This window comes from Bos taurus, chromosome 19, assembly GCF_002263795.3.
Source record: "Bos taurus isolate L1 Dominette 01449 registration number 42190680 breed Hereford chromosome 19, ARS-UCD2.0, whole genome shotgun sequence".
NCBI lineage: Eukaryota > Metazoa > Chordata > Mammalia > Artiodactyla > Bovidae > Bos > Bos taurus.
Genome location: NC_037346.1, coordinates 18,674,450 through 18,702,020, shown reverse-complemented (window position 1 = coordinate 18,702,020; position 27,571 = coordinate 18,674,450). Strand labels below are relative to the sequence as shown.

Here is a 27,571-nt window from a genome sequence, read left to right as displayed (position 1 = left end):
CTTTTACTATGTTTTAGCCTTTACAGTGCGTTTCTAAGTTCATATTTAACGTCCTACAGCTTTTAAAAAAATTTAATATTAGGGCAAGAGACTCATAACACTTTATCAAAGTATACTTTGTTAAGCAAGAAAGATTTCCAATTGTGGAAAAGCCATAGCATGAAAAAGAATACTAGAGCCTGTAAATAGATGAAATTATTTTTGAACATGTATCAGCTTTCTTTAATTATCTGTCATTGGCATGGGGAAATACAGCAGAGCGCCTTGTGGTTAAGTGATAGAGCTGGTGGGCAGCTGTGGCTGTGCGCCAGTTACTCTTACACTATACAATGTCCCGGGTGCAGTAGTGGTCACTGAGGCTTTGATTGGCAAGCAAAGGCCTTCCCAGTGGTTATTGTGGTGTATGGCATCTTTATTTTTCCTTAGTGATTTTTTTTTCTTTGTCGATGAAAAGCCATTAAATCTTAGTTTATTTTCTATTGAGGCAAGCATTTGACAGGCATTTGAATTCCCTCAGCCTTCCAGAAGTATTCTGTTTGATCTGTGACTATGGGCAACAGAATAACACAAAGTGAAAAACTGCATTTCCTGGTATTGAGTATATTTCATCAGATTTATTTGATGTTTGGCTTTGAGATACCCATTTGAAATTCAGATATCTAATTTTTTTTTTACTGATAAACTATATTTTCCATATATAAATGAATGAATAACAAATCTTATAAATTATTTAAAGTGTAATTAAAGAGGATAGGTACATAAGCAATTATATGCCACTCTGGGTTCAGTCATCTCCATCTCTAACCTTTTTAATTACCAAGAATCTCTTATATAAGGCACAGGAGTAATATTTAAAATATTTATGTAGCACCTACAAAATGCTTTAATGTACGTGATTTAATCTATTCTTTAAAATGCCCATATGAAATACATGTTATTTAGATCTTCACCAGAGGACACATTTAATCATTTACTCACAATAAGACTATTGGTGACGGTCTTAACTCATGCTTTTATACTAAATCACAATGTACTTTAAATACTCTTAGAATTGTTTTAATCAGGAAAAACCTGTACAGTTTTGCTTTTTTTATGAGTATTTGTATGTGTATGTTTAATTTCTGTACTTTGATTTCATCAATAACTTCCAACAAATTCACAATATCAGGCCATATTTGGCAAAACCAATACAATATTGTAAAGTTAAAAAATAAAAAAAAAAAGAAAAGATAAATGGATGTATTGAGCATTTGTCTCAACTGTTGCCTGAACGTGCTTAACAGAGTTGGGGCTGTTGAACCAAAAATGACATTTCTTGAAAGACAACCTTCTTAAAAACCTCACTTGTATCAGTTTTGAAAGTGTGAAGGAAAGTAACCTGCTTAATACATTATTAACACCTTGAGGTGGCTTTTTATTTTTTTCTATTTCCTTGATTTCCCTTGAGTAATCTACTTGTACTAAATTGTTTACAACACTTTCACTTTTCACTTTCATGCATTGGAGAAGGAAATGGCAACCCACTCCAGTGTTCTTGCCTGGAGAATCCCAGGGACTGTGGAGCCTGGTGGGCTGCCGTCTGTGGGGTCGCACAGAGTCGGACACGACTGAAGCTACTTAGCAACAGCAGCAACAAAACTAACCTTTCTCTGGAATTGTTCCAGAGGTAGCTCCCCACTACCTAGAACTAATTTCTTATGTGACAAATAGCAGGCTAGCCAAATCATCCTTCATTTATAAATTTTCTTTAATCTCTGTTTTATCTGGACTTTGAAGCTGTGACTTTGACCTGTTGGAAGAAACTTAGGCTCTAGAATAAGAAAGACTTGGAGGTTTGACTTTTTCTGTCTTAAGAAGGTTATTGTTAGCCCACCAGTCATATCTTTGTTCTTTATTAATTCTTTTATTTAATAAATTCAGATCAAGATCCCCCCCCCAAAAAAGCTCCTAGCAGGAGGTAATATCTAAATTGAAATAAAGAGGATGAATAAGGTTTGCCAGGGGAAGAAGAGGAAAAGGAGTGTGGCAGCGAGGACATGCAGAATTTCTGAGAGCCTCATGGCAAGAGAGAGTATGGTGAATTACAGGGATAGAAAAATGTTCTGTTTGAACTATACAGTGCGATGGAGTTGGAAATTTTTAAGATGGCACTGTAAAGGGAACCAAGGGCTTGATCATACATGTTAGTAAGCTATTAAGAATTTAGATTTTATTCTGAGATACAATTTCAACAGTACATGAACCATGAACTTCCAGATGTTCAAGCTGGATTTAGAAAAGGCAGAGGAACCAGAGATCAAATTGCCAACATCCGTTGGATCATGGAAAAAGCAAGAGAGTTCCAGAAAAACATTTATTTCTGCCTTATTGACTATGCCAAAGCCTTTGACTGTGTGGATCACAACAAACTGGAAAATTCTTCAAGAGATGGGAATACCAGACCACCTGACCTGACTCCTGAGAAATCTGTATGCAGGTCAAGAAGCAATGGTTAGCACTGGACATGGACCAACAGACTGGTTCCAAATAGGGAAAGGAGTACATCAAGGTTGTATATTGTCACCCTACTTATTTAACTTATATGCAGAGTACATCTTGAGAAATGCTGGGCTGGATGAAGCACAAGCTAGCATCAAGATTGCTGAAAGAAATATCAATAACCTCAGATACACAATGATACCACCCTTACGGCAGAAAGTAAAGAACTAAAGATCCTCTTGATGAAAGTGAAAGAGGAGAGTAATAAAAAGCTGGCTTAAAACCCAACATTCAGAAAACTACGATCATGACGTCCGGTCCCATCACTTCCTGGGAAATAGATGGGGAAACAATGGACACAGTGACAGACTTTACTTTCTTGGGCTCCAAAACCACTGCAGATGGTGACTGCAGCCATGAAATTAAAAGATGCTCCCTGGAAGAAAAGCTATGACCAACCTAGACAGCATATTAAAAAACAAAGACATTACTTTGCCAACAAAGGTCCGCCTAGTCAAAGCTATGGTTTTTCCAATAGTCATGTATGGATGTGAGAGTTGGACTATAAAGAAAGCTGAGCGCTGAAGAATTGATGCTTTTGAACTGTGGTGTTGGAGAAGACTCTTGAGAGTCCCTTGGACTGCAAGGAGGTCAAACCAGTTAATCCAAAAGGAAATCAGTCCTGAATATTCATTGGAAGGATTGATGCTGAAGCTGAAACTCCAGTCCTCTGGCCACCTGATGTGAAGAACTGACTCATTGGAAAAGACCCTGATGCTAGGAAAGATTGAAGGCAGGAAGAAAAGGGGCGACAGAGGATGAGATGGTTGGATGGCATCACCGACTCAACGGACATGGGTTTGAGCAAGCTCTGGGAGTTAGTGATGGACAGGGAAGCCTGGCATGCTGCAGTCCATGTGGTTGCAAAGAGCCAGGCACGACTGAGCTACTGAACTGACTGACTGACTGAGAAACAGACACTTGTTGAAGATTTTTGGTGTTTTTTTGTTGTCTCGTTTTTAGGAGAGAAAGAGCTTGTCTGGTTAGATTTGCTGGAGAACAGTCCGAGGCACAACGATTAACCATGTAGAACTAACGTAAGCTGTATATGCTTCCAAGAAATCTGATAGTACTTCTCAGTCTCTGATCTATATGTCATGGTACCCTCCAGTTTCTTAACTTCCCCTTCCCTATTCACAGTTCATTTTGCATCGTCTGATTTTCTTACTCAACCTAGAACCCTTGGACACCTATTTCAATAATTCTTTTCTTATACCTCTTGTATTTTTCAAAGACAAAACAGGCAATAAAAAATACTTGGTATACATATATGCATTTCAGCATATTTATGTTTTTTGTTTTTATACATAGTTCTGTAACACATTTATATAGTTTTCACTCTATCTTTGTAGTATTTGCATTTTATACATTTCAAAGTTAAAAAAGAAACTACATAAATATTTGTATTGGTCATGTAATATTCTGGCCAGTGGGTCATCATTTACTTAACCGCTTTCCTAATGATAGATACTTAGCATTCTGGTTTTCTTGATGTTTGAAAGAATGCTGATATTTACCTAGAATTTACTAGATTAAAGGTTAAAATATTTTAGGTTTTTGATCACTGTTTTGTTGCCCCACCCCACAACCTGTAATTGATATATTAAGTTAAAAATATGCAGATTATGACTTTTTGAATGAGGCACAAGCCACCAACTCAAGGTTGGCAAGTAGCGCCCTCAATTTCTGAGGGAAGTGAAAACTCCTGGGGTTATTTTGATTGAAGGCTCGGTTTCAGTACATTCAGACGAAGTCACGGGATTTTATTATTTAGAGATCCCAGAAACGTGGGGCAGAGAGGGGTGGGAGCAAGCATGCACAGTGAGCTGGGCGGATGGCAGAGCAGTCCTCTGTGCCAGGTCAAGAGAAGAGAGAGAGAGAGCACCTGCTGTAAGGTGGTTGGGGTGACAGTCCCTTAACTGTTTGCAGGCTCACTTCTATATGGTTATTTTAAAAGGTGCTCCAGGAAAAGCAAAGTGGGAAATTGTGGTGGGAATCCTAACTTGAGTCCTTATCTAAATGTCCAGCCACGGGGCATGTGTAGTGTTGTCATACTGAAAAATGCTTAGGCAGCAACTCAGAATAGGTATTTTCTCATCACAGTTGCCAGTTACTTTTCAGAAGAGTTGTACCAATATGTGAATGTGGCTGTTTAACTGTGTCTTCCCCAGCATTGATTTTTATTACTTAAAAAAAATTGCTTGCTGATTTAGTAATGAGCATGGCGTCACGTTTTATTTTTGTCATTTATTATGTGATTGCCGTATTCCCCATATATTTGTCAGTCCCCACACTTCCTGTCTTTTAAACATTTCTGTTTGTGTCCTTCACATACTTATCCATTGGGAAATCTAAGTATTTTTCTTATCAATTTTATGAGCATTTGATTAGCAATCTCCTTTATGTTTTTCTCTGAGTATTTTTCATCAGGCTTATTAGTCCCAACATAAGAAATTTGGGGTTTTGTATAAACTATTGATGATTTCTTTGTGGATGTTTTTTTATTTTTCTAATTTAAAATAAAAGCCTTCCACTGAGAGATTCGTATTCTTTTTTATTCTCCTGTTGGTTTTAAGACTTCCTTTTTTATGTTATCTTTTTTAGTTCACTATGTAGGTGTATCACATGAAGTGAGTATTGAATTGGACTCCTTTCAAATTTTCCCAGCGTTGCTTTTTGCATCTTTACTTTCCGCTTTGATTTTTGACTTTTTCCACTGTTTGAGAATGTACTACGTGGTAGGCACTGTTCTAAGCACTTTACGTGTGTTAACTCATTTTTCCCCTCACAACGACCCTTTGAGGAAATGGAGGCACAAAGAATTCTTAATTGTTGTGTGCTCTAATTGTGCTGTCATTTCTATATTACATTTATCTTCTTTTTTATTTTTATGCCACTACTACTCTGCCTTAATTTTTACAACTGACATAGAAAGGCTAAGATTTTTCTATTTTTTCCTTTTTCTGTTCTTTCCCACTTATTTTTCCAGATGGACTTGAGTATTTTATTCTAAAAAGACTCTCATTGGAATGTTTATCAGAGTTGGCTTAATCCATAAATTATCTGGAATTAATTCGTCTTTACAACATCAATCAAGGTGTGTCTCCTTTAGTTAACCTTTGTTCCTGGTACATTCCAGGTGCTAAAAAAATACTTCAGTGAAAGAATAAATGAATGGGAGACCTTTGTTTATCATCTTCATCAAGTCTTGGTTTATACATCTCATTAATTTTTTTTTAACTTTTCTCCATTTGGTCCTGCACATTTCATGTGAATGTTTTTCTTGGCATTATATATTTTGGTTTGTTATTTGCTGTCATGAATATAGTATCCTTTTCCTATAATTTTCTAATTATTTGTTGCCAGCATATGAGAAAACCATTAATGTTTGTATATTTGTTATTAACGTTGTTCTTCTGAAGGCATTCCTGAGGGGTCCTTTAGATAGATAATAATTATTTCACCTGTTAATAATAACCATTTTGATTTTTTCAATAATTTTATCCATTGTTTTTGTTCTGGAATTTCCCAAATAATATTTAAAAGATGGTTGATGATAATGGTCGTTGAAGAAGACATATTTGAGATCTTTTAAGTTAGCAATAGGAGACATTTTATCATTCTGCTCTCATAAGTGAATGTTTCTCTCTCTTCTGGGTCCCATCTCATTAACATCTGAACTTGAACCCTGGAGGGTGGAGGAGCAGGACTGAAGCAAATTTACCATTTCGTTCTCTCGCTCTTAGAGCTTGGGTGTTGACATACATGGGAATTTCTCAACGAACTGAGCTTGGACATAGACGTGTAACAGTGGCATTACTGCACATAGAATGTGAGGAGCCAAGGCACTGCTAAGACTATATGTGAATTATGCCATTTATTGCTTAGGAGTAAATGCCCCCTATGAATAAGTTCTGCTAGCCCATTTTATGGGTTATGAAACTGTGACTTAGGACATTGGTAACTTGTCCAGGGTTATATAGCTGAGAAGTGTCAGAGACAGGATTTAGGGCTAGAAGATTGGACATCAAAGCACATATTCTTCACCATGACTTTCTCCCTTATTACATTTGCTTTTGTGTTTGTTCTCTTATATGAGTTCTCTTGACTGGTGAGAAACAAAAGTTACTTGTAAAATAAAATCAAACCTTCAGTATGGATGGATGGACCTTACGAGTTTGAGAGATAGATGCTGAGGACTACTGCATTTTGAATGTTTATGGAGCCCAATAATATGGTAGTTCTTGTTGTATTGGCAAGTAATGATCTCTCCTCCATTATTAATGATAAGAATACAATTTCCATGAAAGTATATAATTACTAATTACTGTACTTCTTTCTGAGGACTTAGAGTCTGTGTGGTTGACATGTGTTGTGCTGGTAAATTTACTGTATTTTTTCCCTGCATTTTGCAGATATGTCGATAAGATTGGCATAATTTATAGGTGCTGCTAATGCTATAATATATAAATTACACTTTTTGGTCATTTTTCCTCATGGGATTTCTAAGACAACATTGAATTTTTGGCACCCTCAGAGTGAAAGACAATTAACTCTAAGAAACCTACTTTCTGTGGAGTTCAGAGTGTGTGTATTTTTAAAACAAGATGCAAGTGTGTGGTAGAGTAGGAAATACCTAAGCAGTTAGCCTCTACCATTGATGGTGAAGATACTAGATCAGTATTGGGAGAGAGTGGAGACAGCGTACCCATTTTAAAATCATTTAGGGGCTATCTCAGATAACTCCTTTTCTTCATGGTGAATCCCCTCCTGACAGTAGTGAACCAAGTAGGTTTGCCAGGGCAGAAAAATGTCTCAGAGTCTCTGAAATAATAAGTCCGTATAGGAGAGGAATTGCTTTACTGAAGCTTAAAAGTAATTTTTCCATAAGCCTGCCCCTTAAAAGAAAGAAAAAATGAAGAGAGCATAAGATTGTTACTTTTCTGTGTCTCTGAATAGAAATGTTCCCAAACGTGGAAAGAAAACTATCTTAATTTTTAAATTTCTTTCTGTACTCTTTTCCCAACTCTAAGAATGCTTGAAATAGATTCCTCCTTATGGCACAAATTAAATTCCTCATTTGTGGCTCACCAATTTCAATTATGCTGTCTTGCATTTTAATCTAGCCTTGTTTTCAGGACTTCTTTTTCTGACTCTTGGCTATTACTTATGTTTGTCTCTTAATTCAAACAATGGCTTCCTTTGTATTAGTAGACAGTTCTCAGTTTTCTTCTAGTTGAAGCCCCAGTGCAGTTTGACTTGGAGTACCTGGATGTATCTCACGCCCGCTCTAGTCCTGCTGTCTGTTTTATTGGACTCATCACCTGGTTGTAGCGCCAAATGAATTCCAGCCTTCTTTGGCTTTTCTCCTTTTCTTTTCCTCTCCCTCTGTTAGTACTGCTGGTGTGCGTTAGACCCCCATGATTTTATCCTGAAACTAATGTTGATTTTGACTTAGCTAAGTCAGATTCTAACTTCTGATGTACAAAAGATAAATTTCTCTTTCCTGCTCATAGAAGACTTTTAACTGTATAATTATTTTAGTTTTCTACTAATGAACAGTTTGTTAAATATTCACTAAAACTGTTCCTTCTTTATATGTCTTTTAAGTTTAAATTTTTATTGCATTTTTAATACTTTTATACAGTGCAAAAAAACAAAGCCATCAAACTTGCCTTATTAAAATGCAAAGCCTAGTGTCCTCTAGCTTTTTGAAGAGCTTTTGTCCATTATATAATCTGTAAAGTAGCCAAGAGTTCCTCAGAAGCAGGACATCATTTAGATTTAAAACAATTATGGCTTGTGTGTAAAATAATGATGTGACGTTACCATTCATGGGGAGGCAACCACAGTTTTACTTTAGTGGCAGAATGCTTGGATACCTTCAGTATTATATTTGCCATAAAGACTTTACCAAAGTACCTTAGAGCAAAAAAGTTTGTCATGTCATTTCTAGTAAGTAGATTAAGTTGGTATGACTAGAAAGCCAAGTGACACAGATATGAGCATAGACCTTTTATTTTTTTCCCAGATGTTTGACAGTGTAAACATACATAAAATACATATTAAAGTTTAGATGCTTTATATTTTGTGCAGTAAATTGAAGCCTTAAAAAGAAAACACTTTATTTTTTAAAAAAAGGAAACTCATTAGTTTTACTTCATTAAGACAGTAAAATAGCAGCAAGTACCAAGACATTGTGCACTTCTTTTATTTAAGACAAGTTACTTCATTTACATCAGAGTCAGAAACGGTAAGACTGGCTTTCTTAAATACTTAATATAAGCTTGAGTCACTGGTTAGATAGGGGAATATTTTCCCAGCTGTACATCAGGGAGGAGTTCATTCATTAAATTTCAGAAAAGTGCAGACCCTCAGACAGCCAGCATGACCACAGCATTGAGCATTAAGAGAAACGAAGCATTTACTTTCCAAGCACTTGCCACAGAAGGTAAGCGTGTCTTTCCATCTGTGGTTGTCTCTTCCCTCCGTAAGTTAAGGGTTGTGCTTTGTTGAGGCATTTCAGAGAAATCATTTGGCATGCCACTAGTAATACTTAGGGTCATGGGTGTTGGGGATGATTTTGTTGAGCTAGTGAGGCTTGTGTTTGTAACCATTCCATCTTGGAGATGAATAGTTAGAGTTGCAGCAGCTGCTTCACGAGAATTGATGGTTTCTGTGGATGTATCTTCTGGATAGGGCACAAAAGCCTTGTCAGTGCTAGTCAAGGTGGTATCTTTGCTTAGAGTGGCACCAAACGTTGTTTCCTTTGTTCGATATTGTTTGGGTATTTTGGTCACTTTGGACTGAGTTACCGTACTCAGAGAGTTAATGGTGTCCACTGTCTGCATCCCGCTTACAGTGAACAAGCTTGAGGTAAATCCAGAAGGTGTGGGGTATATGCTATGTTCCTTCAAAGATGATATTTGGCTAGAACAGGGAGTCCCTATTACATGGGCTTTTGTTTCCATCATCCACTTAAGTAAATAAGTAATGTTTTGGTGGTGGTCACATGACCACCTGTTATTGTAAAGGGTTATCTCTTGCAACTGAAAGAGTTGGTCAAAAGCTTGATCTGGAATGAATGTGAACTTATTGTTGTGCAGGTAAAGATGTGTGAGATTTGTCAGGTTTATTAATGTTCCTGGAAGGATTTGTGTCAAGGAATTGTTAGACAGGTCCACGGTATGTAGTTTGGAGGGCATGTTGGTTGGAACTGTCCAGAGTTTGTTACTACTGAGGTTGAGAACCTCGAGACTTCTTAGTGTATTTTTAATGAGGACAACCTTTTCCAGCATATTCTTAGAAACATCCAGGTATTTAAGGTTCCACTGATAGGCAGTATCAGATTTTTCAAGCAGTTTAATGTTGTTGTTAGCAGCAGACATATTCCAGAGGGACCGAGGTAACTGAGCAGGCAAGCTTTCAAGCCTGTTATTTGAAATGTCCAGGGTCCTCAGATTGGTGTACTGGGTTAACTGGTTATGCAGATCAGTAAAGTGGTTATAAGACAAATTTAAATGGATAATATTCTCTTGCAGTCCAGATGGTAATGTAGTCAAGTTTCTGCCTGAACAGTCCACATGCCTGTGCCTCTCGGTGCATATACATTGGAGAGGACAAATGCATAAAATACCAGGTGTGAGAAACAGAAGGATGAACAGGCTGGGAGACATTTTCAATATCTGATATTCCATCAAAGCCTGGAAACAAACAGATACACCCTTCTTTTAATATGCAAATACAATTAGGCATCTGCATGGGTCAGTTAGCATTAGGCAAAATTTTCAATAAACCTCGTTGTTGTTGAGTTCTTTTATAATTGTTCCAGTGATTAAACTAACAAAGCTCCCCTTCATTTATAGTCCAAATGCTTAATCCTTCAACTGGGGCTATGTGGTAGAGACAGACTCTCTCCCCCTACTCTCTTCTGTATTTTCTCCTTTCTTTTTACCGTAATCTGTCTTATTTATCTTCCTTGAGACTTGATAAAATTGTATTCTTGGCAAATAAAAATCCCAAAGAATCTTAAGCTGTTACTATTTTTTTATGTTATTCTTCCTTATTCAAATGGGAAAAAATGGCTGTCGTGTCTGTTTTGGTGTTTTGTTTTGTTTTGTTTTTTCCTTAAGATCTCTGCAGTAAAGAAATAGTCAGTGTGTATATATAAGATGGATTTTATTTAGATATTAAGACAGTACTTTGGAATTCACCTTCGTCTTCTCAGGATAAATATATCCTTGCAAAACATTTTAAGGCACTTGAAAAATCTGACTAACCCCATACCTTAAAATCTCACATTTTATAAAGTGATTTCTCTATATTTCAGTGCCGAGTCTAAAGGAAAACAATGTGTATATTTACAAAGTGAATGAATATTAGAAAGAAATCCCTCAACTGACACTGCAGCAAATTTCTGGTGCATGCACTTGCTATTGAATATATATTCAATCCTAACGTTGACTTTCTCTTAAAAAAAGAAAAAAATTCTGAAGTCGATTTTTTTACTGATTTAAATAACAGCTTACCATAGTGTCGTCTTCAACATCAGCATCTCATTTTCTCCGGGAAACTTAAGCTTAAAGGTCGCCTTGTTCTGGAAAGTAGGAACCGCTTCTGGCTGTGGGCTGTGCTTGCCTGCTCAGCTGCATTGTGTTGCTGTGAGCTGAAGCTCTGCAACCACCTGATCAGTACCACATAGGAGGACTGCAGAGCTGTCATTGGTGCGGACTCAAATTTATTGCAGGAGGTGCACACGCGACAAAATGAACCCCGAAAAAATCTTTTTTTTAATTTACAGCATTGAGTGTACCCATATAGCTCAGATTTGCCATAGGAAGGAAAACCTCGTGGACTTTAGACCTGGCCCTACTCATTTCTGTGTATTTGTCTGAGCTTTGGCTTTACATTTTAACATTTACCTCGTGGAGAATTCGTGGTTCTTTATAATGCTCCTACTTTTCATGCTTTTTATACATTGAAAAATGCTGAAAATGAACTTGACCTTCCTTGTGGATGGTTTTCTAAGATATTAGTTTAACTGTTTTTGAACTCTGCCTTCTCAATTTTTTTTTTCCTAAAATGGTACAATTGTCATGTCACTTTTAAAAATAACATCTAATTTTTTATGTGCTCCCCCAGTGTGGTGATTATTATGTACAAATCACCTTTTCAATTTATCAGCCACTTAACTGTTCATCTTTTGGGGAAGTACAAAAGTACTTAAATATGATTATTTTATTTTATCTTTTTGATACAAAGGATTATTTTACCCAGGCTATACAAATGAGGGAGGCTGTGTTTTTAAATGAACGTCTCATTTTTCTAAATTATCAGTTCATGTGGTAACGTAAATGTGTTTTATTTTATGTCTTTTGGATTAAGGATTTTTTTTCTTCATGAAGTTACTTTGATGAGTGAATATGAATATTATTTTCTCCAGAGACATCTTTGGTAATATATGAATAACTATTTATTTGATTTTATGGCTTGAAAATAGTAGCATAAATTTTTAGATGATTTCTTCAGAATGTTTTACATTTTATCTTACTGAGAAAACAGTTTGTAGTTCTTAAATTACACGAAATAATGTAAAAGGGAAGTTTTTCATTAGGGGCTGTATAAAATGAGATTTATGATCGCTTCAGCTCTACTCTTTAGTGGACCAATTGTATGAATAATCTATTAAAAGTTGAATCTAATTTCTAGAAGAGCCAACTTACCTTAGAAAAGAAAACAAGGTAATGACAGTTTTTTTGCCAAATTGTTACCATTTAAAAACCAGAAGGTATGGGGCTTCCGTGGTGGCTCAGTAGTGAAGAATCCACCTGCCAGTGTAGGAACCACGGGTTCCACAGGTTTGACCCCTAGTTGGGAAAGATCCCCCAACCCCTGGAGCAGCTGAGCCCACGTGCCACAGCTACTGAGCCTGTGATCTAGAGCCTGGGAGCTGCAACTACTGAAACCCGCACGCTCTAGATCCTGTGCTCCACAACAAGAGAAGCCGCTGCATTGAAAAGCCCGAGCACCTCACCTGGAAAGTGGCCTCTGCTAACCACAACTGAGGAAAAACCCTCACAGCAGTGAAGACCCGGCACAGCCAAAAATTAAATAAAATTTAAAAGTAATAAAAAAAAAACCAGCCGTTATTGGACTTCCCTTGTGGCTCAGCTGGTAAAGAATCCGCCTGCAATGCGAGAGACTTGGGTTCAATCCCTGGGTTGGGAAGATGCCCTGGAGAAGGGAAAGGCTACCCACTCCAGTATTCTTGGGCTTCCTTTGTGGCTCAGCTGGTAAAGAATCTGCCTGTAATGCAGGAGATCCTGGTTTGATCCCTGGGTTGGGAAGATCCCAAGGAGAAGGGAAAGGCTGCCCACTCCAGTATTCTGGCCTGGAGAATTCCATGAGGTTGTAAAGAGTTGGACAGACCGAGCGACTTTCACTCACTCACTCACTCACTCACTCATTAGCATATTACATATAAAGAAAATCTCTTTATGTCTATTTATTAAATCCTTCATTTTTCTCTAAATTACATTTGCCATTCTTTTATCCCAAATTTTACCCTAATAGAATTTACTGTAAAAATTGAAGCTTATTTTCTTAGAGGAGAAACTATACTCTAGGAGTCATGTTTTGTATGAGATTAATGTTCCTAGAAAAGTACCTACATTTTAAATGTCTGTAGTGTTCGAAATTTATTATTGATTAGGTACTTTATTCCCACTTTACTTTGAGGGTTCAGCCTGGAACTCTTTAAGATTCTTTCTGTGAATTTAAGAAGCCACTCATCAATCTTAGTGCTTAATAATAATGTTTTAAAAATACTGTGTTCAACAATATTATGGAAATACCAGATGAGAGTTTTGACATTTCAGTTTCTTCTGTTTTAGCTTCTGGGTATGTATGTTAAACTTCACAGGAAGTGGCTGAGGGTCAGTTTGTTGTTGTTTAGTTGCTAAGTTGTGTCCGGCTCTGCAACCCCATGGACTATAGCCTACCAGGCTCTTCTGACCATGGGGTTTCCCAGGCAAGAATACTGGAGTGGGTTGCCATTTCCTTTTCCAGGGATCTTCCCAGTGCAGGTATCAAACCCGCATCTCCTGCATTGGCAGGCAGATTCTTTACCACTGAGCCACCACAGGAGACCTGGGGGTCAGTTTACCAAACACTTCTTAAATCTCTCCTTTTAATTTTAGGAAGTCTCATTATATCCATGTGGAAGTAGAGTTATCCAGTTCCATTATACTTACTAGTACTTTTTTTTTTTTTGAAAGAAAGAACATGTTGTTTCAGTAGCTAGAGGATCATATGAATTTGTGTTTAGGCTGTATTGAAATCAGATTTTGCTGCATATGATAGAAAATTCCAGTATAATAGTAGTAGCAATGTTTCTCTTATTTTAAGTTTGGGGACATGTGAGGTTGTTTCTGTTATTCAAAGATTATTGGAAAATTCTCAAAAAGAAAAAGAGGGTGGAAGTACTATTTATAGCCATACCACCCTGAATGTGTCTAATCCAGAAGCTAAGCGGGATCAGGCCTGGTTAGTACTTAGATGGGAGAAAAAGGGAAGTACATTTTATTTATTTTTTGATTTATTTAAAAACATGTATATATTTTGGCTGTGCTAGGACTTCATTGCTATGTGCATGCTTTCTCTAGTTGTGAAAAGTGGGGCTCCTCTTTATTTGCGGTTCAGGCTTCTCATTATAGTGCCTTCTCTTGTTGGGGCACAGACTCTAGGGCATATGGGCTTCAGTAGGCGCAGCTCACAGGCTCCAGAGTGCGGGCTTAGTAGTTATGGCACACAAACTTAGTTGGTCCGCTGCATGTGGCATCTTCCCAGACCAGGGATCAAACTGGTGTCCCTTGCATTGCAAGGCGGATTCTTAACCACTGAACCACCAGGGAAGTCCAGGAAATACATTTTAATGCTCTTGAATTGAAACCATCTGTCCTTATGATTTTAGAAATTCTCATGAAATAAAATAATAGTGTATTACTCCAAAAAATAATTTTTTGTAGGCTGAAGTGTTTGTTACAAATTATTTTAGATGTTATTCAGACACATTACATTTTATAAAAGTCTGTCAAGTCAAGAACTACAGTTGTTTATGCAACTATTATATTCTAGACTAAGCAGTAAATTAATTTACATATTCTTTTGTGAAACATGCTGTTCTAGGATATATTACCCCAATATTGTGAAAAGTATAACAAATTACCTGCCAAGGAACAGCTCGCCCATATTAATCAAGTTTGGCAACCCAATCCGTTTATCTTTGTTACTTAAGTTGATAACATTTATTGTGCTTATTTGAGAGTGAAAGTATTATGTTCTCTATTTTTAGTAATACAGACTGAATTTACTGCTGAAAACAGCTAAGAGTACTGAATAAAGTATTATAAAAGTATGGAAGGACTGACAAGATAGAAATTATCAAGTCAAAATTCAAAAAGGACCTTTCTCTTACCTCACCACCCTTTTCCCCCCATGCCACTGGCTTGTTGCCAAAACTCAGTCACTTGTTCCTAGGATGTCCCTCATCTGGATTTATCAGTTTGCTTCCTTGTGAAGATTTAATTTGTTCCTCTATCCTCATATTTCCTATAAATAGTTTCTAACAGCATTACATAGCTGCTTATTTATATCATCCTACAGTAGTTTCAAAATAATATCAAGTATTGCTACAGACAATTAGTTTATAGACTACTGAATAACGTTTAAGATTTGTTGCAGCCTTCTTTGTTTTAGAATGTATTTCACTAAGGATGTATAGTCAATTCTGTGTCCTAACGCAACTTGAAAGAAATAATTGTTTTCTCTATATTTTTATATCATCAACTTTACATAAAGTTCATCTGTTTCAGTTGCTTAGCAGTTTTTAGGGACTGTGTAAGTCAAAAACAAGGTACTTTCAGGAAAATTTTGCTTCTCTTTCCCCTCCACCCTATTCCTTTCCTCTTCCTATCAGTGACTGTTTTTATTATTGATAGCTTTTGATTGTATCTTAACAGTATTTCTTTTTGAAAACCCAACAAAAATATGTGTGTATGTATCATATGTTCTTACCCCTTCCTTATATAAGTGGTTACTACATATCTTGTTCTTTTTTTCTTAATAATATATCTCTAAGATCACCCCATGTCTGCGTATAGAGGTCTTTCACATTCATTACATGATTCATAGTGCTGCATTTGGGAGTGTACCATGGTTTATTTAACCAGTGCCCAGATGGGTATCTGGATTGTTTCTAGACTTTTGCTATTACAAATAATGCCACAGTGAATACCCTTGCATCTTATTTTGTCCAACAAGTCTTACAAAAAAATTTCTGTAAGTAGGATTGCTGAGTGAAAGGAAAAGTGCATTTGAAAATTTCCGGGTATTACCAGATTTCTCTCTGTAGATGGTACCATTTTGCAGTCTTAACAGCAGTGTGTCAGGGTGTCTGGTTCTGGAGACCTAGAGACTCTGTTGCTGAACTTCTGTATTTTTTTTTTCTTACTATGAGAAAAGTTGCATATCTTTGTCTTTGTTTTCAAGGATCATTTTAAATTTTTCTTCTATAACTGTCTTTTATATGTTTTGCATACTTTTTCTAGTGTGTTGTGGGTATCCCTCCTCCACCACATCTGGGTTTAAGTTTTTTAAAATTTAGGGTTATTAGCCCTTTGTCTTAATTTAAGTTGCACATTTTCCCCCAGTTTGCCCTTTGTCTTTTGACAAAGGGTTTTTTTTTTATGGTGTTTGTTTTATTTTTACATCTAAAAGTTTTATGTAATGGATTTCTTTTTTTTTTAAGTAGTACTTTTGGATTTCAAGTCTCAAGTAGAAAGATTTGTCCTACTTTCAGATTATAAAGGAATTCACTCATATTTCTTCTATTATTTGTATAATTTCATGTTTTATATTTAGATTTAGGATCTATTTGGTGTTTGCTCTAATGTAATATGAAGTATAGATCCACTTTCATCATTTTCCAAACTCTGTCCAGTTGTCCCAATAATGATTTGAGATTTAAGTCTGTTTCTGGACTTTCCATTCTGTTCCACTGACCTGTTTATTCATGTACTAGTATTACAGTGTTTTACTTAGAGGTGACCGTTTATTTTGCTACTTCTAGTTTTTGTTCAGAACTAGTTGATAATAGCAATTAAAGTCATTCTCATCTAATTCATTGTGTTGTCCACGACCAACACCGAATGGAACACACATGTGATACACGTGTGTTGCAGTGCAGAAGTAGATGCTTTTTGGTCCTATGTTAGTGAAAAGAATTCTGAACCAGGGGTTAGGAAACAAACTCCGGTTTCAGTACCACTCTTTCTGACCCCATTTTCTCAGCACTTAACAAATTAAAGGAGTTGAACTACATGGTCTTGAGAGTTGTCCTGAATCTCGTTAATACTGATCTGATAAGAGCACTACTGATGTGTGTAGTATGTAGTTCCACTTTTTATTCCCCTGTGGCTTATCCTTTTGCCATAGTCATGAAATAAACTTTCTCTTCTGGATCCTGCTTCTTTAATATTTTCTGTATGTTTTTCTTTGTTCCAGCATTTTCTTTTCTCCTGTGTTTCTTTTATTAGCTTGCATTTCTTTCTGCTGATTAGGCAAGGATTGCCACCGTTTGGCTGCTCAGCTTCCACTGACCTCAGTAGGGAAAAATTGCATGCAGTAAATGGGAATTACTTTCCCCCTGGCAGAGAATTTCTTAAACAAAAAGCAGCTGCTGACAGTAGTCTGTTCTTCTGTTATACGAAGAACAGAACAAGGAAAGCTTCCTCTTTGGTATTTGAAGAAATCAGACAAGCCTATGACCAGGTCATCAGCTCTTGATTTATCTATGAGGATTGGTATTTCCCTGTATTTCACAATACACTTCCTTTAAGAGGTCAGGAAGAAAGTGATTAACAAAAGGAAGAGCAGAATTGTGGAAAGAGCTCATTAGGTAACAATCCTACATATAAAACAAGAAAGTTTATGATGGTTTAAGGCATGTCAAACTCTTTACCAACTATAAAAACTTTATACCTTACTTACCCGAACTAGAATACTTAAAATTCAAAAGAATAATTGGAAATTCTTAAACTCCTAATTGTTGCTGAATAAGTTAACCTTAAAAATGGTAAGTTTGAAAAACACATGAAAGAAACTTTTTAGTGTGGAAGACAGAGGAAAACCAACATAACGTTGACAATTAATATCATACTTATTCAAGAAAAATAAGCTCAGTGTAATGTTTCTACAAATAAAAAGGTTTTACTAGTAAAGAAACATTCAGTGTCTGAAAGTCTGCTAGTTTTTATTAAGATTAAGCTTTGTTAGTTTCTTGAACACCAGTGCTACTAGTAAATGCATTATTCTGGAAAATTCCAGAACTATGAACAGTTCACAAAGGGTAAGTTACCACTAAAGCCACCATCTTTCATTCTAAGTGAGTGTTTCCCTCAGGAGTTCAGGTCAGGATAAGGAGGAAGAATTCGCGCTTTTCGGCAGAGAAGAACTTTTGTAGGCATGGGCTGGCATCTCCACATGAGTAAGCCAGTGAAGCTATACCTTGACTTTAACAAAGATTGGGCCTACCCCCTACTCTGATAACTCATTACCACTTGTCAAGTAGTGAATAAAAGATGAAATTCTGTGTGAGAAAGGTGGTTCAAGAGTTTTTTGGAATGAAGCCATAGAGGTTTGGTTTTGTTTGTTTTTTAATAAGATTTCAGTTTGCTTGGGTGCTTGAGGCATATACAAAATCAACTGGGAATTCCCTGGTGGTTCAGTGGTTAGGACTCCATGCTTTCACTGCCAGAGGCCTGGGTTCAGTCCCTGGTTGGGGAGCGCTAAGATCCTGCAAGCTATGTAGCCTGGCCAAAAAAAAAATAAGAAACACTTTAAAGAGGCTAGTTTTAAAATTTGTGCTCCCCCAACAAAATAGGAAAATGTTTAAGTCTACATTTTATGGGCCTGCTTGTATTTTTTTCAGGGTAAGTGTCCCCAGCTCAACTCTCCAATATGATGTTTTAATATGTTTGTCTTTCAGTTTCCAATGAGAGCTAAAAGGAAATTTATTCTCAAACACATGCGTTTTAATCTCTCATCCCCACAACCTTGGAATATTTATTTAGTACCTGAGGTATTAATTTAAAATTTAAAGTTTTGTTTAAAACTTGGTGTACGCATTTAAATTCTCAGACACACTCCTCCTCAAATTTTGATATGGAAAAATAAAGTTTAACCAAAGTAACTTTATACACAGCTTTTCAGGAAAAACATATCTATTGGGTAATAATAAGTATATGTATGTTCCTTGTTTCCAAAATAGTTAAGTTATTGATACACATACCATCCACATTTGTAAAATATACCATACATTAAAGTTAAGTCCTATTGGCATAAATAAGTTCCACTTATATACATAGGCTTTGAGCAGATTTTAGGTAGTTCCTGAATAAAAATCAAAATTGGCTACCAATTGCCATTTAATATATTTTATCACACGAAGAAAAACAAAATATTGGAGTCCTTTGAGAAAAATAGAAGATCAGTTTTAAAGCAAGTGGTAATATTTATTACAGTTCTGCAGGTGGGGGTGGCAGAGATTCATTGAGATCTTGATCAAAGTCAGGAGGAATAGGAAATTCCTGACATTGGATCTCATTGTTGCAATCTTCCTGGTTTTTCATAAAATCTCCTGGTGGCACAGTCAAGTTAAATGAGTCAGGGGGAGGTGGAAATGACTGTTTGGACTCAGAATTATGGTGTTCAGAGATTTGATTGAGACAATCTAGAGATGCTGGGAGATTGGTGGAATTGTTTGGACGAGGAGATTCAGTTATCATCGTGGGTTTGTCGGATTTGTTCCCCTCCTGTCCTTCGATATCAAGAAGGGAAGCAGGTGGTGGAGGCAGATCTGTGTCATCTGAAGAGGAAACAGCTGTGCCAATTGTTGACCCATCACCGCTGTCTTCTGATGTACCATTTGCCTGATCTTTTATTCTCTCTGTTTTGGGATTGTTAGAATCTTCAGTGTTTTCCTTTGATTCAAACAACTTAATTTCTAAGTCATCTGCTAAAAGTGCACTTTTGCTTGGTTTCCAGACCATAAGTGAAATAATTGATGAACGTTTTGGGAATGCTTCATTTTCTCTAATGTTATCCAAACATATGTCAGGGGTTTCGCCATCAGCAAACGGAGACCTACCTGCCCAATTTTGATCATTTAACACTGGTTTTCGCAAACATTGCCATAATACAATCATGAGTACAACTACCAACATAGTAGTCAGAATTGCACCAATTAATATGGCTGGTATTGAATAAGCATAATTGGCTTCCTTTGGGATATTTGTTGTACGGCTAAATTCGAAGTTGAATCCTGGTGTCTTCCTAGGTGAACTTTTGACAGTTGGTGTTGGTTGTATGGATATATTATGAACAGTCGGGGATATTGATTTCCTGGAAGAGGTGTGGGTAGATGATGGTTGTTGAGTAGGAGTAGAAACTGATGGTGGTGATTGTCTGGTAGAAGAATAGGCAGATGGTGATAGCTGTATGGCAGAGGTAAACACAGGCAGTGCTGTTCCTTGGGAGGAGGTGTTGGCTATTTGTATTGTTTTTCTGGTGACATTATAGACAAGTGGTTGTCCAGGAGAAGTATGTGCTGCTGGTTTCCCAGAAGAAGCATAGGCAAGTGGTGTTGGTTGTCCAGCAGCGATTTTGGCAGTTGTTATTGGTTGTCCAGAAGATAGGTTGTTGAATTGTGTTGGTTGACTTGAAGGATTCTCTGTCGTGCCCTGAGAATTCGCCGAGATATATGGCATTGATGGTCTAAATAAAGTAGATTGTGGTTGCCTCTCTGTTGTAGTTGCTTCTGTCTCTGAGAAAAAAGTATCATTCAGGTGTCCGCAAAACAAAATTAAGATGAAATACTTGAGATCCATTTCAGAATGTTTCCTTTTTGCCAGTAGTATTATAATAAAAGAAAGAAAGATAATTACATATCATTTAGTATTTATCATTGCTAATTTAGACTTGATACACTCCCAGCTAACATGAAGAGCTCTTAACTATACCGTAACTTACCACGTGACATTTGGACCCCAAAGGCAGTGATCTTGCGTAATTCTTTGGGAAGGTTTGTACTTGGCACTGTTGCCCCTGTGGGTTTATTGCACTGCAGCCCTTTGTTGCATAGTCACGCATCTCAAATGCACGGGCTCCATATGCTGGAGCCGTGTGCACACTGCTTTCTCCCCTGTTTCCTGCTAGAAATACATTGATCCTGCTGCCTCAATGGGTGCCAGTAACCATCTATTACTTAATCCAGTGGTTTCTTTTCTTTTTTTCTCTCTTGATCACATTTGACACCATTGATTATTCCTTCACTGCTATTCGAGTAGCTCTTTGGAGTCATTTTCCTTTCATATTCATCTCACTAGCTCCTGTTTTTCTCTTGCATCCTAAATACAGTGCTTGATATGTTTTCTGTCTTCACTCTTCACTGCTTTTCTTAATCCTGAATCTATCAGGTTTCACCTCTCACCTTTAACCTCTAGCTCCCAAACCTGTGTATCTAGCCTAAATTTCCTTAATTCTTGTTCCATTTATATGACTTCTTGGTGGGCATTGCCATGTACATATTTCACTATCAGCAAATTCAGCGTATTTAAGTCAGAATTCATCTTCATCTTAAAAGTGACCCTTCTCCTGATTTCTGGTTTTGCTAATGGTATTACCTTTGTGAGTTTCTCATGCCCACAACCTATTAAGTAACCTTTGCAGCTGTATCCAGGACAGTGTCTTTATATTAGAATCTCACATTTCTAAAGGATTCAATTCAACTCGTACTTGAGAGTCCTAAAATGCTCTTCGAGTCTGGTTGAGGGAAGTAGTCTTGCTGCTACTTCATTTATTCATTGATTAGCACCATGTTTTTATCAGGCTCTGTTCTGGTTTAGGAGATACCAAAATTAAAAAAAAATTTTTTTTCTAGTAGTAGAAACAATAAATCAATCTAATTTGATAAGTTTTCTCAGAAAGGTATGCAGGAGATGCACAGAGGAACTAAGCTAGCCTGGGAGAGCTTCAGGGAAGGTTTCTCAGAGAAGTAAAACTTGAACTGAATCTTGTCTATAAGAACTAAGTAAATAAAATATTCCAGCCAGGGGAACAACATGCAGGCATAGGAAAATGAGGCATGTGTTTAAGTTTGTGGGGTAGGGTTACCTGTGGGATGTGGCAGATGCTAAAACTTGAAGAGTCTTTTCAAGTTTCATTTCTGTTTCTGTGGCCTAAAGATCTATCTAACCATAACTACTCAATTAATATCTCCTGGTCTCAAATGTCTTGTCTCTAAAGTAAGGCTAGTTTTCAGCTCTGTATGTAATACTTGTTTCATACATCTTTAAACACAATGGTAACTATTTGGTTATTTCTTAATATTAAGGAAAGGAAAATCTCTGGGTTTTAAATCCTGGTCAATATGATTTGAAACTATAGTTTCTCTGTGATTTTTTTAAGCCAATCTGAGAGAGGTTTGATGGTCTGTACAAGCCTGATGGCAAGGTACAATAACAGATGAGGAACTCCCTCAAGTTTGCAAAGAAATAGACTTTTTTAGCATATTTGAGTGGTTTTCATTGCTTATTCCTCTACCAGTTTGTATATAGTGATGATAAATTACCCTATTTTAGTAGAGGAGAAGGAATGTGATTTTTTTTCCTATGTAGTCTCCTGCTTTTTATTTCTCTGTAATACTTAAAGCTTTAATTTTAAAATATTTCTCCTTTAAGTTCCCCTGCACACTGCTGATGAATTAATCTTCCGACAACCAAGCTTTATCACGTCTTTGCTCCCTTGCTTATTGTTGCTCAGTTGCTCAGTCATGTCTGACTCTCTGTGACCCCATGGACTGCAGCACTCCAGGCTTCCCTGTCCCACCATCTCCCTTGCTTGAGGGTTCCCCATTGGTATCAAGGTAAAAATCTAAACTGAGTTTTCTGTTTGTGGCCTGAGTTTACCAGTCCAGACTCATATCTCATGACTGCAACTTCTCATTTAGCCTCTTCCTCATCTTACATACTTCCTAAACACACACTTTTCTCCCTTTAGCAGACACTTTTAATTATGCTATTCTTCACCCTCTGAGAGTGTGTTCTTTTTCCTAAACCACTCTCTTCCCTGTTCTGGTTGCCTAACTGTGAATCTGTCATCATCTGTCAGACCTCAGCTTAAATTCCCTTCTTAGACCAAATTCTCTGTGACTGAGCACAGCCCAGAGAGCTCAGCCATTCCCTGAGTTCCCCCTCGTTCTTGTTCTCTTTATGGTTCCTTGGATAATTCTTTATATACGTACCTGACTCACACTTCTTTTCTCTCAAATAATTGTGTTTATTTTTTATTTCTTAACTTTTCACATTTTCTTTTTGTTATCTCCATCACCTCAAATAAGATTTTAAAGAACTTTGAAGAAGGCAAAAAGTAACAAAGAAAAATCCTTATCTAGAACATCCTAAGTGCTATACCATCTCAGGTGTTTTACATACTTCATTTCGTTTAACTTTTACATAATTTTGTGAGAAAGATGGAGGAATCTTTGATTTACAGATAAAGAGACAAATTTAAATGTGTTAAGCAATTTGCCAAATGTAATGTCAGTATTAGTGACAGGGAATTTATACCCACAGACCCATCTGATTTTAAAGCATATGTTGTTTCTGCTACTCCAAATTGTCTGTTTTTATATGTTGATTTCTTTACAGCAGAATGCTGTATGTGTTAGCAGCTCAGTAAACAGTTAACCTATAATTGGGCTTCTTGGTTTCTTTTCCATTTCAGTTTTTTGCTGTTTATTAATACTTCTTCCGGAATGTAACTGGTTGTCGTTCAGTTGCTAAGTCATGTCCGACTCTTTGCAATCCCATGGACTGTGTAGCACGCAAGACTTCTCTGTCCTCCTCTATCTTCCAGAGTTTACTCAAAATGTTCATTGAGTCAGTGATGTTATCTGACTATCTCATTCAGATGGTTAGAATGTAAGCAGAGAGGTAAAATCTGAGTTATTAAATTATGCCTTCTATTCATTTCGTAAAGGGTTTAATAGGGAAAATTTTGAAACTTTTGGCATAAATATGGAAATTTAAATCATCTCTACATGGTTATCATCCATGAAGTTCCTACCTACTGTTCTTACAGATTACCCCTTTCCCCAAAGAAGGCCTTATTAGAAAGTATTATTCTTTAGAGATTCACTTTAGTTTTCTAAAAAATGCCATCCAGAGCAACAGAAAACATAGGCCATGAATTATCTTCAGCCAAGAATGTGTCTTGTGACTTTTCTTAAAATTTTTAAAAACCCTTCACAGTTCCTTTTTTCAGTTAGCTAAAAAAAGCATTAGAGAAGGAAAGAACCCAGATAGGAACATAATTATAAGCCCAGTTGAGTTTGTATGGTCAATTTTGATAGGGTGTAACCTCTTTTGTTAATAGGAATGTCATAGGACCTTAAAGAGTGTGAGATTTTCCACTTGTCATTTAAGGGTTACAGCAGTATTAAACCAAATTCTTTTTTTTTACCTATCCTACCCCTTTCTCCAGTTAGCTATACCCTCCTAGGGTCTGCTACATTGGAATGCTCAAATCTGTCTTAGAATTCCGCTACAGCAATTCAGAATAGTCCAGAGAAAAGGAATAAGATTTCAAAGAAGAGTAAATGAAGGGGAGAGGTATAGTGAAGAAACAGACTTTTTTTTTCTAGTTCAGTGACAGTGAGGGCAGTGTTATTACCAGTGCAGAAAGTTACTTAATATATGTGTATATATGTATATGTATGTATGTATGTATATGTGTATATACGTAGGCCATGTGTACCTGAAATACCAACATTATTTCTTCAGGAGAAGGTAGAGAGAAAGAACCATAGGGGGGGCAAGGGAGTAAAAAGGAGGAGAAAATGTTGGCTACAATGAAATGAAAAAGGAATGCAAAGAAATAAAAAATAACACAAAAGATAAAAATAAAGCCAAACAAAGGATAAACAGCAAATACATGGAATGGGGAGGTAAATTGATTAGAGAAGGTATTGAAAGAAAGAAAAGTTACTAAAAGGCTGAAGAACAAATAGTGATTATGTATTTAGCAAGAAGTTAGGGTAGAAGGTTAAAGCGAACAAAATTAGACATTGGGGGAGAAGACCAGAGTAGATGAAAGAAGGAACTACAGAATGCTGCTTTCTGTCTTTGCGGATGCAGGAATCAGCAGAGGAACAGTGTTCTCAAAATGGAGGACAGGCCTGAGATCACCCATCTTGTCAAACTCACTTACCTTTCATTTCAGGACTCCTATCTAAGCATCCTTAAGATTTCCTACTCCCCCCGCCCCCCACTGTTTTTTGGCACTTAGAAGCTACTTGTTAATTACTCTAAATAACCTATGAACAATCTATATAGCATTTTTTCTAGAATTTCCCTAGTCTGCTGCTTAGGCAAACCCTAAATTTGTCTACCTTTATATGGCAGTATTTTGCTCATTATTTTAGGTTGGGACTCTTGAGGTTTAACTCAGATTTTGGTTCTTTGTTTTTCCTGAATATTGAAAAAATTTCAGAAAGAAGAAAAACATCAGCTGTTTTAATTAAGCATTTGAGACGCAATTAAAGTTGGAGTCCCCTTAATGCATAAGTACATAAAGAGTTTAGCATGTAAAACTGATGCTAAGTTGGATATGATAAGAGAGATGTTACTGTCTTTTAAAGAAGAATCAAGGAGATTTGGCGGGCATATCCTAGATAAGGCAAATATAGGTAGTGGTATCAAAAAAATAACATCTGAGTTTCAGTTACTTTGTTATAATACAGATATAATAGATTAAAATTTAGTGGTATTGTATCTCCTGCTAGTAAAGTTATGAAACCAGAAAAGGAAGAAGACAGCGATTCTGTATCTTGATGAAAAGCAGCAAGGGGAAATTAACTTTGAACTATGATAGGAATTACTTGATGACTATCTTTTATCAAAAATAGCTACCATTTACTAAGTACATGCCAGATGTTTGGCACTGTCCTGTTTTAATGAGGAAGGTGATGTTATCGTCACTGTACAGATAAAACTGAGACACAGAGAAGTTGGATAATTTGCCGAAGTGTCACAGCTCTTAAGTAGTGGCACTGATACAGAAATCAGTCAGTCATGTATAAGATCTCTTTCCTTCCATTACATTCATAGTAAAATTCTGAAACAGGAGTGCTTGAAGAGGAAAAGAGATGTGAACTCTCTGGGAATAGATAATGTAAGTAACTTTTGGAGTTAGCTTTTTAAAAGGTTGGACAAGAACTACCAGAAAACCATTTTAGTCCTGTGACTAGGAAAACAATTATGGGAGTTTTGATTAGGTAGCCTGTAAACTGGCATAATTGGGATGACTTTTAAAGATTGGACATTGACAGGCATCAAATTTTCATTTAAAAAATTCAGAATTCATAATTTCCCTCTGAGTGGAAGTATATAGGGATTAGTTGGAAAACACAGGCACTATTAAACCCTACATTTGGAACAGATTCTTTAAAAATATATAGATAAGCATTGTCCAAAAAAATGATAAAAATCTTTCTGTATTAATTTCTGTAATAGTTACTTAGAAGAAATCTAAAGTGGACTTCTATAAAAGAAAGTCATAAGTACTTTATGAAATGTTGAAGTAGGATATTACCCACTATGAATTTACCATTCTATGATATTACAAGTCTATGTAAATAAACTCTTGGCAGTTTTTATTTTGGAGGATATTCGCTTTGCAATTGTCCAAGTTACTCAAAGAAAACATCTTTTCTCCATGGTTAGCAACTCTCTATTCTATGAGTTTTATTTTCCATATCTATTTTATACTGCTTACTAAAGACTCAGATAATGTGTGACATAAATATGTAGTGATGAGTATATGCCCACACATTTTACCATAGCAGTTTTTTTCTTAGCTTTAAATATTAGTGATAATATTTTCATGTCATCATCATTACTAAAATTCTATTTGTGTAAAAAAGCATATTTAATAATAATCATTGAGTGTCTCATCTAATCACCTTTGTTTATTTTTAAATGAAGGTGACCATTCTTTCTATGAAAACTGAAGGGGATTAAAAAATAAAAATAATTTAAACCTATGGATTGTGTTATATATAGGAAATTTTCATATAAAGAAAATAAAATTTTTTAACAGTTGGTATTTTGGGGTTGTAGATTTAGCCATCACTCATGAATTCTAGTTTTATTTCCAACCCTTAGCTTTATCTGCCATGGGTGTAGTTTTATTTCTTTTAATTACAGAACTGAGGTCAACAAACATAATGATTGAATAAACTTTAAAGGGTTTATATTACATAAACCTAGGTGAAAATTTTTCTGAAGGCAAGCTCAACACTGAATTTTTAAAATTCCATGCAACAAAACCACAATACCTGTTATATAGATACCTTTAGACAATCAGACTTTAAGTTTAAAACAATAATAACATTTTAGTTTTAAAAATTGGAGCGGGAAATGGCAGCCCACTCCAGTATTCTTGCCTGGAAAATCCTATGGACAGAGGAGCCTGACTGGCTACAGTCCATGGGGTCACGAGGAGTCAGACAAAAGTAAATTTTATATAAAACAAAGATCAAACCAGATTGCCTGTGTGAAATTGTCTTACCTTGGCTGTTAACTTCTTTTGCAGAAGGCTAAATTCTTGTTCTAACTGGACATTTTGGTGCTTTGGCTAAGAAAGCAAAAAGTGGTTCCGAACGTTCAGATTAAAAATGATCCTCTAGCACATTGAAATAGGTTCTGTAGAGAAAGAGGAAGTTTATCAATAGTTGGTTCCGGAAGTGCAATAAGCCACAAAATGACTAAGAAAGTACTACTTTAACAGAGCTTAATTTGAAACACAATTTGGAGCTACATGATTTGAGTGCTTTTAATTAACATTTGTAAGTAAACATTTGAGACTCTCTAGTAATGTGATTCAGTCAGTTCGGTTGCTCAGTCGTGTCTGACTC

The 27,571-nt window shown here is 36.3% G+C and overlaps 3 protein-coding genes across 11 annotated transcripts in view; 1 reads left to right on the top strand and 2 right to left on the bottom strand.

The window, feature by feature from the left end:
- The window catches only part of NF1 (neurofibromin 1), a 273,622-nt gene that overhangs the window by 188,165 nt on the left and 57,886 nt on the right, over nt 1-27,571 (top strand). The gene's annotated exons all lie outside the window — the stretch shown is intronic.
- OMG (oligodendrocyte myelin glycoprotein) lies at nt 8,541-11,248 on the bottom strand. Its single transcript, NM_001077524.2, has 2 exons — nt 11,067-11,248; nt 8,541-10,241 (listed from the first exon to the last, which is right to left on the bottom strand). The coding sequence occupies exons 1-2, from the start codon at nt 11,067-11,069 to the stop codon at nt 8,913-8,915; spliced, it is 1,332 nt and encodes a 443-aa protein (NP_001070992.2). The 5' UTR covers nt 11,070-11,248; the 3' UTR covers nt 8,541-8,912.
- Nucleotides 18,753-27,360, bottom strand: EVI2B (ecotropic viral integration site 2B). The gene is made up of 2 exons (NM_001099166.2): nt 27,226-27,360; nt 18,753-20,496 (listed from the first exon to the last, which is right to left on the bottom strand). Exon 2 carries the CDS (start codon nt 20,481-20,483, stop codon nt 19,113-19,115), a length of 1,371 nt encoding a protein of 456 aa, NP_001092636.1. The 5' UTR covers nt 20,484-20,496; nt 27,226-27,360; the 3' UTR covers nt 18,753-19,112.